This window comes from Haliotis cracherodii, unplaced genomic scaffold (assembly GCF_022045235.1).
Source record: "Haliotis cracherodii isolate W230 unplaced genomic scaffold, xgHalCrac1.p SCAF_1, whole genome shotgun sequence".
Taxonomy (NCBI): domain Eukaryota; kingdom Metazoa; phylum Mollusca; class Gastropoda; order Lepetellida; family Haliotidae; genus Haliotis; species Haliotis cracherodii.
In genome coordinates this window covers 18,695,306-18,708,198 of record NW_027266264.1, presented here as the reverse complement: position 1 = coordinate 18,708,198, position 12,893 = coordinate 18,695,306, and the positions used below count along the sequence as shown (strand labels likewise).

At 38.3% G+C, this 12,893-nt stretch overlaps 2 protein-coding genes across 8 annotated transcripts in view; one reads left to right on the top strand and one right to left on the bottom strand.

The window, feature by feature from the left end:
* Positions 1-12,893, top strand: part of LOC139473971 (transient receptor potential cation channel subfamily M member 3-like) — a 265,126-nt gene that overhangs the window by 231,104 nt on the left and 21,129 nt on the right. The gene's annotated exons all lie outside the window — the stretch shown is intronic.
* Positions 1,381-11,065, bottom strand: LOC139474016 (probable G-protein coupled receptor 139). The gene is made up of 2 exons (XM_071256876.1): positions 10,938-11,065; positions 1,381-2,632 (listed from the first exon to the last, which is right to left on the bottom strand). Exon 2 carries the CDS (start codon positions 2,605-2,607, stop codon positions 1,381-1,383), a length of 1,227 nt encoding a protein of 408 aa, XP_071112977.1. The 5' UTR covers positions 2,608-2,632; positions 10,938-11,065.

The following is a 12,893-nucleotide window of genomic DNA, read 5'->3' as shown; positions in this document are numbered from 1 at the left end:
TACCACTAATTAGTGATGTGTAAAGCGAACACAGAAATCTCACTCAGTGTCACTGACAACTGGCTATACGAAATCAGTGGCGACAATTCAACCTTGTTAAACTTGCTTTATGTTAATTTGGACTTACCCTGTCTGTAAAATGCTATGAAGTGATCACTACTAATACAAGTCAATGCTGCAATTACGGGTATTGTGTTTTGCTTTATCCAAGATGGTGGACTTTTCCCAGCGAAAACGTATATAACAAATAATGTATATAATGAACTGATTTCTCGGGTTCCTTGTAGTACTTTATATCCATGGTCTACTGTACAATGTCTTGGAGGGAATCTGTGACCTGTGTACTGGACACTCTGGAAAGATACACTTGACAGTGCATGGATGCTGTGAATTTGATTCGTCTTTATCACTTTTGTTCAGAATTAATAGCCACTGTATACACCATTGCAAATTACACATAATATAATAGTATAATAGTATATGTCATAGGATTTCACAGAATGATATCGACAAAAAGCCTTTCCATATTCATATGTAATCTCTGCGAGAGCATATCCTTTCCACAGGTGGCACCCATCGCAAACACATTCAAAGACAAGTCAATTGTTCACCTGAAAACTACACAGGAACACATGGTTCAAGTCAAATAAGGAATAACATCGGACATCATTTTTGTCACTGATGTGTCAAATTTGGAAATGTCCTCCACAATGAATTTTGTAACCTTGATCAAACAACTTCTGAGCAAGAGTTGTATGATGCTCTGTGAAGTCTATGTAAAAAGAGCATCCTGGACTGTACCTCAAACGTTGTGAAATGTAGACACCAAGGGCTGGAGCTGCAGGAATATTGCTCTGGTTTCAAATGAAAAGGATGTTTCCACTGATACACTGTTGAGTGTAGAGAATGCCACTGTTCTTAGTATCACATCCACATGGATTATGTATCCATGAGGTTCCATCTGTAAAGATGAAGGATCTGATGTGCAAGATACAAATTCCTTAATATAACATTTGTTACCAATCAAAGTACTGTAAAGGGATGAATTGCAGCATGTGACACATTTATTGTGTTCTTAGTAGGGCAGGAGATAAACCCAGGTATTGAGATTAGGAATAACATTCGCACACCAAACATGTGATGTTAAGCATTTATCATTGTATTGGGTTAGCGTGTTTGTTGTTAGATTAGAAATATTGTGTAGGCATCCTTAATTTGATTTCAGATGAGTAAGGATTGTTCTTCTTGTAGAACTGAAAAGGTATCCTTCCCTGTGAGATACTTGCTCATATTGTTTGACACTACAGCCAATGTTATAGTTGATGCCATGTTTATCCCTTCTCTTGCCTTCCACCATAAGCAGATCCAGCCCATAGATATTTAGTTACTGTTTGACTGTTCACTGGACATTGCATTCATGTAGACATTCTCCATGAGGGGATAGCCTGAACTGTCCTGTCCACTGCCACTGTTTTTGAAGGTGAGAGTGGCACGTGGAGAGGTCGTGGGCTTCCTACACAGCAGCCTGTTCAGCTCATGCCGGAACCTGTTCCCAGTGATGCAGTACAGGCAGAAGTTGATGGCATGATTGACATACAGCAGGCTATAGCAGATGACTCTGACCAGCTGCTGCTGGGCAGCATGGGTTACAGACTCAGGACGAGGTTTGAAGACCAAGAAGAGAGTGCTGGGCATTGTTGTCACAATCCAGGCAAAGGAAACGCTCAGGAGGGTGATGGCCAGTTTCCTGTGAGATGACCGCATCTGTTGGTCATCCTTGGTCATCGTGCTTGTCAGGACCTGTCGGTGCTTCAGCAGGTTGACAATGATTAGGATGTTGAACAGAAGTAGGAATCCAAATGGGAGGAAGGAGTAGAGAATAAGATTCATCCAAGCCAAAAGTTCACAAACAAATTCAGCATAATCTTTGTAGGGAACACACATTAGTTTTGTTTCACTGAGTGAGCTTGATGGAGCAGTTTTTAGTTCAGCTGTCCAGAGGATCTGACAGTTGATCAGGAGGACTAGGCCAGCTATGACCATAGTGCCAAACTTAGCTCGGGACACACTGCACATGGTTCCAGCTTTGAGAGGGAACCACACTGCCAGAAATCTCTCTACTGTGACTGCCACAATGATCCAGGCAGAGAAGTGAGTGCTGAAGTAGGCAAGAAACATGGTGATTTTACAAGAAGCCTGTGAGACATGGAGCAGCTCAAAGCCAGACACTGTTCTCAGCCAGGTCTTGAAGGCACTGATGTAGAGGACAGTTGTATCTGCAATTGCAAGCACAGCCAGATAAAAACAGGTGGAAGTCTGTCTCATCTCTCTCTGGAGCATAATGGTCAGACTGAGTCCATTACCAACGGTGCCAAGGAGGATGAGGAATGGAAACACCCACTGGATGAGAGACACGGAGAGCTGGTATTCCATCTGCTGCTCCATCTGATGAAGGTAACTTGGACCAGGCGTGACCTGTTCACTGAAGGTCTTGTTTCTGGAGAAGTTGCTCCATCCTTGTATGTAACTATTTAGGTCGGACTGGTCATCTAAGCTGTATATCAAGCTGTTCGCTGCAGTCTCTGTCTCAGGAGCAGTTGTTGTCATGGTTAATGCCCACTGGGTAGTCAGGCTGGAATCAGAAGAACATGTGATATTATACATATTTACAAGTTGAATTTATAGCTTCCTTCAGATTTTTTGTGATTATGTATATCAAATATATGATTGCATGTAACAAGATGTAAGTAAAGAAATTGCTATCCATTCAATTGCTGGTTATTCCCTACAATTCGTTCAGAAACCTAGGAGCTAGGGACACTTGTTGATTCACCCTGATTATCATCCTTGGTTTTGTAAGCACCAGACCCTTCTTTTGGGTCTCACCCAAGTGATAAATGGCTTGAAATACCATTAAGTATAGTACGCACTTTTTTCCCAAAAAACACATCTGTGTAGAAGGGGGTACTCATTATACATGCCATAATAAGTTTTGATGGTTTTTTTTCCCCAAACCAAAGACATTACCGTGAGGACGTAACATCGGAAATACCATCTCAACAAACCTGTACAGGAGTACACAATGTAATCTTGCAATTACACTGTCTGGTTATAAAAAGTGTTCATTGTATATCTGGACTTATGTTAGTAACTTATTTCATTAATTTTATTCAAAATTCCTTTTAATATTGTTTTAATTAATTTCGGTGAAATCGTGTGTGAAGCGATTGGAAGATTGCACAACTCACCATTATTAACAGCAACCACGGACAGATTACTGCTATTGGCGCCTTGAAACGAACTTTAGCTGACAGAGAATGGATACATATATCATAAATGCCATACTTTGACTAGTTAAAAGTCATATTTGTTGTAGTTTGAAGATTCTATGTCAACATGTAGTTCTCGCGATCACGTGCGCGGGAGCCTTGAGGTGACTGGTCAAATTGTTCCATGTGAAAAAAAGTAACAGGCAATAGCGATCAGCTGCACCAAAGTGCCATTCTTAGGGTTATTATTATTTTAAATATATTTAATGAAAGCTGCAACTAAAATAACATTATATTGGAATATATTATTCCTGATAAAAAAATAGTTTCAGATACAATTTTTCCTGATCCTTGCCTCAAAATCCTTTGGGTAAGTTTAAACCGAATCACTTGTAGATTCCAAAAAAACGTGTGCAGCTGATTGCTGTTTTCGGCTTAGTTTATCTTTATCCCTGCATGTAAAACAAGGATATTCTTACTTTTATGCAGATAATCACAACACAGAATCATTTGTCTTTAATTTCGGAGATCAAAGATGGGATATTGTAGTGCAGAAACATGTAGACTGTGAATGTTATGGTTTTTACAGCCAACTGGTAAATACTAGAGAATCAGTGTAAGATGTTTGTCGAACAGTTTTGTTTTGTATTTGAAATCTGTTTCATTCACATTATTACACAAATATAACTTGTAATGTACTGTATGTATCGCGATACAAGGGTAGTAAATGGATGTATTGTATCGTGGGACTCATATTGGGATACAGTACTGTATCACCGAATCAGTACACCACAAGTCATCTTTCTTCAACATGAAACTACTATTATTCCTACTATGCCATATCATAACTGATGTTTTGCCCTCTTGTCCCCAAGCGATTCCCAACATGGGTACAATGTGTGAAGCCCATTACTGGTGTCCCCCACCGTGATATCGCTGGAATATTGCTAAAAGCGGTGTAAAAACATACTCACTCACTCTTGTCCCCAAGAGCCCATTGCTAACGATTCTTGGTTTAATCCTATGTGTATTCCAGGGCATGATAGGTCCCTGATTCCCCATGAGTCTATGATGCGACTCAAGTAAGGATTGGGTGGTTACAGTTTGTGACCTATTTTGATTCATTTTGCCCGACAGCTATGATTGGTACTCATGTTATCAACCACTGGTTTTCAAGGCCAACACTCAATTATTTACAGGTGGCATCAGATAATTAGCATATTGTCTCAATGTAAATAGCTGTAAACTGTTTTGACCACTTGTTCTTTTAGTTACTGTTGAGGCCAAGCATGAGGAATCCTCTCAAGAACTTCCAGAATTTGATGTAGATTTGAACTCCCATGCCACTTAACTGTGTGCAGTCAGTAGGAGATGCACATGGGTTAACTGTAGAGAGGAAACAGTTTGACAGTTAAACTTGCCTTTTCGTTATTGTGTTTTTGGTTGCCATCATTGCTCTCTGCCTATATTTTGGATGTACTAAATGAACATGGCTGTTGGTATAACATATAACATTTCTGTTGGTATAACTTTGCTATTGAAGTGCAATAATCTTGAACGCAACGTTAAACTCCATTTCACCTCACCTCACCTCACCTCACCTCACCTCACCTCACCTCACCACCTCACCACCTCACCTCACCTCACCTCACCTGTTGGTATTTGTCACCACTAGATGTTCTGTCATGCAGTTCAGGATAACAGCATCTTGGGAACGTTAAGGTTGGGTTTTTTTCCTCTCACAATGATTGCATACGCATTATCAGACAATATGTAGAAACATGCTTTCACTTGGTAACATTTGCCATTAAGCTCGTGTGAAATAACATGCTGTAGGAATATTTTAGACAGTGAGTGCACAATAGCCAGGCTGGTCTCCATACTGGATCAATCTCTTCAGGGGAAGAGATGAAGGCTTACTGAGGCAGTAGGTTATCATTGCAGCTTTATCACGCATGCACACAGAGGAAGTAAGGATAAAGGATGTCACTAGCATGATTTGTTTGCCAGGGAGAATGTGGGCAGTATAAAGTTTGTTTGCACAAGGCTGGGACTGGCACATGATAAACATTATATCTAAATCACCACAAGAAGCCATCCCAAGTCAGGAAATGATAGAGACAGAGAGCTTGCAAAGTTACATCCATGCATGGCCTTACTCCATTCATCCTGGAGACAAGTAGTCCGAAGAACATCGGTTCCTGCCTGAATACATCTCGCGTGGTGTCAGAGGGGTATTATTGTTCATTCTATCGATCATGGGATTGTTTTTACTCCCATTGTTTCATTTCACAGGCTTAAAATGGGGTGAAACTGGTTCTAATTAGACTGATTGGTTTTCAGATGGAAAATCTGTTTGTTTGTTTGTTTGTTTGTTTATTTGTTTGTTGTTTATCACCACACTCAGAAATATTCTAACTATATGACGGCAGTCTGTACATAATCAAATCTGGACCAGACAATCCAGTGATTGACATCATGAGCATCATTCCACGTAATTTGGATACGATGATATGCATCAACAAAGTCAGCAACCCTGACCACCCAATGCCGTTAGCCGCCTCCTACGACAAGCACAGCCACCTATTACGGCAAGCAAATGTTGCTGAAGACTATTCTACCCCGGATCTTCACAGGTCTAGATGAAAATGTTGTCTAACTGTGTTAGAGCGGTCGGGTAGCCTCGTGGTTAAAGCGTTCGCTCGTCACACCGAAGACCCGGGTTTGATTCCCGACATGGGTACAATGCGCAAAGCCCATTTCTGTTGTTCCCCGCCATGATATTGCTGGAATATTGCTAAAAGCGGCGTAAAGCCAAAACTCACTCACTCACTCACCTAACTGTGTTAAATATTGCATGACTTTACACAATGGTTTCACAGTTTCACTAAATGATTGATATCACAGAATAACACAGTTTAATTTATTGTTGTCATTGACTTGCTACATCAGTACTATTTAGCTTGGAAATGGAATCAATCATTTTTTGCTTAGCTCACCTTCATTAATGAGCATATGTTTATGTTCAATAACTTTATTGTCTGTTAGTTCCACAGATTTGTAAGCCACTCTTGAGTTATGATAAAAGAACCCTAGCTTTAGCACAAAATTGCACAAATACATCTACCTATTGTATTGTTGCCATTTTTCCTAATATGAATCCTGGCAGGGGTATCCATTTTTAGTTCATCTGACTGAAAGCCGACTGAGCTTATGCCATGGCAAGTCTGTCGCAAACTTGTACATTTTTTACATCTATTCAGAAAAACGGTGGCCATATTGAAAATGTAATTTTTGAACATTTTTGTATGTATCATTATGAATTATGACTATCAAAATCACCTTGACATTACACACATTTTCAGCTGAGCTACAGAAACTGTATCTCTAATTTACTCATGTTTGAAAGTAGTAGCATGTCATATGTTTCTATCCCTGGAATCTATCGTTCTGCGCTGATAAAGAATTTTAAACATCAAAACACCACACACATTTTTAAAGGAAAACAATTTTTATGATGAAGATTAGCAAGAAACATCCTTGTGAAGACCAATCCATTATCATGGGACATAACATTTTGAAAAGATTTCAATCAGGTTAATGGTATCTTATCTTCAGCAATGAAAGCTGTGAGAAGCTTTATTGTTGCTGTTGTGTAGAGATTGAAGCATCTGGCATGTTGAATTGACTCTAAAGAATTGTTTATGTCTATTTATAAGTATAAGCATAATTACTCAAAGTGAGTGCACTATGCAGAAACTCGAAAGAGAGAGCACAGAGTTTGGCAAGAAAATATGTCTTGTCACAGTGGTAAGTGTAAGGTACATCGTTTCACTGTGCAGAGTTGCATCCCTTATCCAAGCCAGGATCTGCTAATTATGGATACAAATCTAAGGTACACCCTGATTCTGATATCAGGTCTGTTGGCACCTTCACCATGCTTGTGGAATTAACCAATGTGTTGTGCATCTTTGACCTGAATAACTTGAGGCTTGCCTCTCACATTATGCTGACATCCCACAATACAGCTGTAGTACTTGTTAAATCAGCATTATACCCAACTCAATCACTCACTCACTCACACTGGTTTCATGGATATAGAGGTTATCACGCCAGTGTTTGGGGATGGTAAATATCCTATTTTAGGAATAAACATCGTATTTAGCGAGCCTTTGCAAGCTAAATACATAGTGTTTATTCCTAATACGTGATATTTACCATCTCCATACACACAAGCGTGATAACCTCTTTATAATACATGTATAATGTCATTCTTCATTTCTTTACACGATACGTATTCCCGCTTGGATATTTAGTTATAAGCTGTAGAAAAGGATCAAGGTGGAAATTGTCATTCAAGTTATTCATGATTCCAGCTGTTCAAAATTGTAAACTTTCTGAATAGTTATTTATTTGTTATGGAATATGATTCATGCCATGATTGTATGAAACAGGTGATTAATAACTTTTGTGACATATTGATAAGGTTTTGTGTAACTGTTCTGAGAATGACTATAAATGATTCTTTCCTCAAAAGCTTTTGTCCTATTCAAGGGATATTTTTGTCAGAGATTCAGAGGTGAAGGTAAAGAATTGCAATGCAATGTTCCTATGTATTGTTGGCTGTCTACTCTGTAAACCGGAAATTGTTATTTCAAGTGTAACACCGGTATAATTGAAAGTGGAACAATTTCCCTTTGGTCCTTTGTAGTGTAAACAGGGCATTGTAGCTATGTGATCTGGGAGAAGCGGACAAATACACAAAGTCTTTGAGTCTGGCCCCATTATCTCCCTCCATCTGCTGTCTGGCAGCCTCCGTATATCCATCTGAACTGTCTACACATGTGAAGTACACAGTATTAGCTGGGCTTACATACTGGAATTGGCAGACGGGTAAAAGTTATGTCCGATCTCTCCAGGCACACAATGGATTTCTTGCATTTGCCTAAAGATCACACATTTTCAGATGAGAGTATGTGTCACACAGAATGAACATTCTCAAAATGGTTCGGAATAAAATTTACCTGCTTGCTATTCTTGAAATATGCATGGACTGAATGTTGTCCTTCAAAGCTTACTACTGCATACACAAAGTAAATGTTATTGTACATGAACTATTCAGATTTTCACATTTTGCAGTGATGTGGGATTTTTGTTTTCAGTTCAACAAGTTGTGGTTAAATTGTTTTGGGTTATTTAATATTTCTAACATGGATTAGAGAAGTAACGAGGACCTTCTCAGGAAAATACATCTGAAACCATTTACTATGAATTTAACATTGTAATCTAAATGCAAACATTTTGGACTACAATGATGGATAGTGTTTAGATGTTTTGGTAATAACATCAAACTGTGAAGGTCTTGTAAGAATGTATTGCATTTGTCTGGTTTCCGGTAGCACTCATCTGGAAAATATCCTTTCGTAATCCTGCTGTGTTTGAAGAAACAACCCTCCATCAAAGTGCCATCTCACTGCATTCATCCTGAACATATACCTGCCACATGACGAGTCCAGTTAGACTTTATTGCTCTCACTTGAAGATTAATCGAAAAGAAAATAGACTCATAGGAATTAATGACTTGGAAACAATATTAGTTTAACTTTGAAGGGGAAAATGAAAGAAAATAAGAATTGTTTCTAACAGATAATAATATGTTACCTGACTGGGCTGAGTCTGCGACCTTAGCCACTAAGCTCTTCTGATAATACTGCTTAGAGCTTTGTTCGTGCAAGCAAACGTTTTGGGAACAGATTGGTACCTTGATGCAGGTGTGTTTGAGTTTCTATGGAGTTAGATTCTTGAGATTGGTCTGTACATGTATGAAACCTGTTATGAGGGATTACTATTCTGTTTTAGTCGGAAATGGACCTACTCAGACATAATTGTTTGCTCAGTAATGGGTAATTTTGTTATTTCATTTAACATTGCCAAACTCAACACAGGGAAAGGTGAACAAAAGTGGGTCAGTAGTGCAAGTAGAGTTTTATACACTGCAGAAATGTGCATCCCTTTTTGACAAAATGTCTAGAATGTATAGTGCATCCGGAGGGACACACAGTAATATTTATAGTTCAAAATTCTTGAGTGAGTGAGTGAGTATGGTTTTACGCCTCTTTTGGCAATATTCCAGCAATATCACAAGGGGGGACACCAGAAAAGGGCTTCACACATTGTACCCATGTCGGGAATCGAACCTGGGTCTGCGACGTGATGAGCGAATGCTTTAACCACTAGGCTACCCGACCGCTCCTCGAAATTCATATTTCTATCTAGAAATATATATCTAGAAAAATTAAAGTAATTATCCAATCACTCAGTACAGTAGACTACATATTTCATTACTTTAGAGGACCTTAATATTTCCTAATTTATTATTCTCCTTCCTTGTCCCCCACCCCCATCCCCCCCGACCCCCCACACCCCCCACCCGGATCCCTAGTTTTAATATGAACATATTTATTTCCATAAAGTAGAAGGATTGGCAAACAAGCAAATTTTTGCTAGTTTTGGAGTTCAAGGTAAAACACTATGCAAATGGGTAAGATGAGAGTTTTAGGTTTCAGCCAGGACAAGATATATCCTAGCATGTTTCTGTAGGCAGGCATACTTAGGTCTGCCATACATCCAGCTGTGCAGCATTAACTTTATATTGTCCTTATTGCCTCTTTCCTTTTACAAATTAACCAGAACTAGAATGTCCTCTTCCAGTTTCTCCCTAATACACAAGCCTGTGGTAATCTCCTGCCCGAGTATGTTCCAATTACCTAATGCCTATCACATTGAGTGGCTCCCATTGTGTGCCATAATGCCCTAAAGACATGAACCCATGCTCAGGCCATCAACCATCGGTTATCCAGATTTTAAAACACACTTGTGTTTTCACTGGAATACTTCTGACACTCATTCATTCTCTCAAATTCATTAAATAACCTATGTTAATGTTTGTAACATTTGATGTGTCAAAAGCTATAAAAACTGCAATTTGTTTCTGCAATTTGTCATACTGGCCTAGAAAATCTGTTTCTGCACAAAGAATGTTGTGCGCAAATCAGTTTATCACTTCAGGGGATTTCTGAATAGCATCATATTTTCGTTATCATGAAATAAATCATTGTTTATAATAAGGTTTAGAGGCATTGCATACATAAAGTTTTGATATGTCAATTAAAAGTCTAGACAAGTTTCATTATCATGCCAAAGACCTTTCAAGAGGTTGACAACTCAAAAACAACATTTGTGTGTGTGTGTATATATATATATATGTTTCGCACATGTTAGTCATAAAACTGAAGGTAGCAAATGTCAATATGCAGAAAATGGTTTAGAGCAAACTGTAATGTTATTAAACAGAAATATTTACTTAAATATTAACGCAAAATGTAAGTATATCATTATGTTGCTGTACTATAATATACTGCTGCATAATATAATGAATGTAACTGTGATTCTGGACAATCAATCCTGGAGCTGCATCATCATTTGGTTTTGCATATGTTGATGGTCAAAGACACAAATCTAAAGTGATATCAGGAAATGCTGAATACAAAAATGTGCATACTGAAAGTGAAATTTGCATTATATCGCCTTCAAGCGGTGGTGAAAGTTCTTGGTACTTGGTAAACACGTTTAGACAGCACTTCAAAGCACTATGTTAGATCAACCTACCTTTCAATATGATTTCTCCTTGGAGTATTTGGGCCTTGTTGAAGAATGGTAACTGTACGTTTCCTCAAGATTCTTGGAGATTATTATCCATGTCAGATTTCAAATGTGTACTGCCACTCATCTGATTTTAAGACAACGAATCCTGCATTATTCTTCGGATTTATCATTGTAAAGTTCTCTCAGTCACACACTGCGTCTTAGTCACAGTATCCACAGTGATTGTCTGACTTTAATAATCAGGTATTTTTTTTGACATTGTGTTTTGTTAACATGGAAAAGCTTTCAGGTTTAAAATACATCTCTATCTATAAAGCTTTCTTCTGTATGTGTATCCTCCTACTGATAACGGGTAGCCACTTAAGAAGTATGTATATGCCTTGGCTAAGATACCTGCGACAAATTGCCTTGTTTGTCCCTACTTGGTTTTATGTGGCTTTCGAAAGTGAGACTTCCGCCCTGATGGTTGTCTAATGATTCCGAAGATACGCACAAGCCTATCAGAGGCAGCCCAGGTCTGAGTGGGAGGAGGGAGAGGGATGGAACAGTGAGAGACCAGCTAAGAGAGAGGCCCAGGAGTTGCATTGATTCCTTCCTGGCTGTTGCTGGGCCTCGGGATATCAGCAACGGGGCACCCGTGGGCCAGTAATGTAGTTAAATATACATAACTCAGTGCATATTGGCCTGCTATATCCATAACTCAGTGCATATTGGCCTGCTAATAGGTTACACTTGATCGAGTTGGAGGAATATTGTGAAGTTGGTTCACAATTGATGTCTGTGATGTCAGGGGTTTTGTAACAAGTTACCTATTCATCAATGTCAGGTGTATGGAATTGGACATATTTATGACATTCTATGTGGGGATAATATTGGAACAAATGCATTCTTTTAATGGGAAACATATTACAAACTTGTAAAAAGAAAAATTCAGTTTGTTACCTGCTTCATGATGGTCTGGTTGAGATTTGATTATATATACAGCGTCATATTGCTGGAATAGTGTTGTGTGAGACTTTAAACTACAAACATCAAATCATCTTCTTTGCGAGACTGACATAGCCTTGTGGCCAATATATTTTGTAACAATTCATTATAATTCATTGGGCCAGATGGAAAATGGTTACTATGCCACTCAAAGGTTGTCTGTGTCATTTCGACGGTAATGATAAGCATTGCAATAAGGAACTTCTGAAGTGATTACAAAGCTGGCATTGACAAACACCTTTCAAGTGTTAATTGCTTTAGTGTCTTAGCGTGCTTGCATCTCTAGGATAGGGGGATAAATGAGAGCTGCTATTTGATGCTTGATACTGATTATCACTTTGTCACAACCATTTCTTGGAGACAACTAAGAGTACATTACTATTGAATTTTTGTTTGATATGGCAATACTTGACAAGATATCATTTCATGTCAGTACCAATATATTGTTTCTATTTATACAAATGTAACTAAAGTTATCTCAGCTTTTATTTTACATTTTGGTAGTCAATGTCAGTTATTGACCAAAGTAAAGTTCATTTGACTGTCAATCTATTTTCTATCTCTACCTGTCAGTATCAAGGAAAGCTTTACTCCAAATATGAGATGTCATATATTTGTCACATTTTAGATTCAATTGCATCAACATGCAGTTTAATCTAAAAAGACTCAATTACTTCTTAGAGGAGTTTCAGTTTCATGTTTGAGACTTGATTTAAGAAGATGTTTCACTTACAGATATATGGTTCAATTACTTCAAAAACACTTACTTGAGACTACAATGCTCAAGAAGTTTCAGTTACATACATATATACGACTAAATTATACCTTATAGGATTGGAGTTACCATATTTTCTTGAGAATAGTGCACACTTTTTTTCCAAAAAAACCAGCTGTGTAGAAGGGGGTGCGCATTATACACGAGAAAAAGAATTTTGATTTTTTTTTTTCCCAATGGAAAGACATTACCGTGAG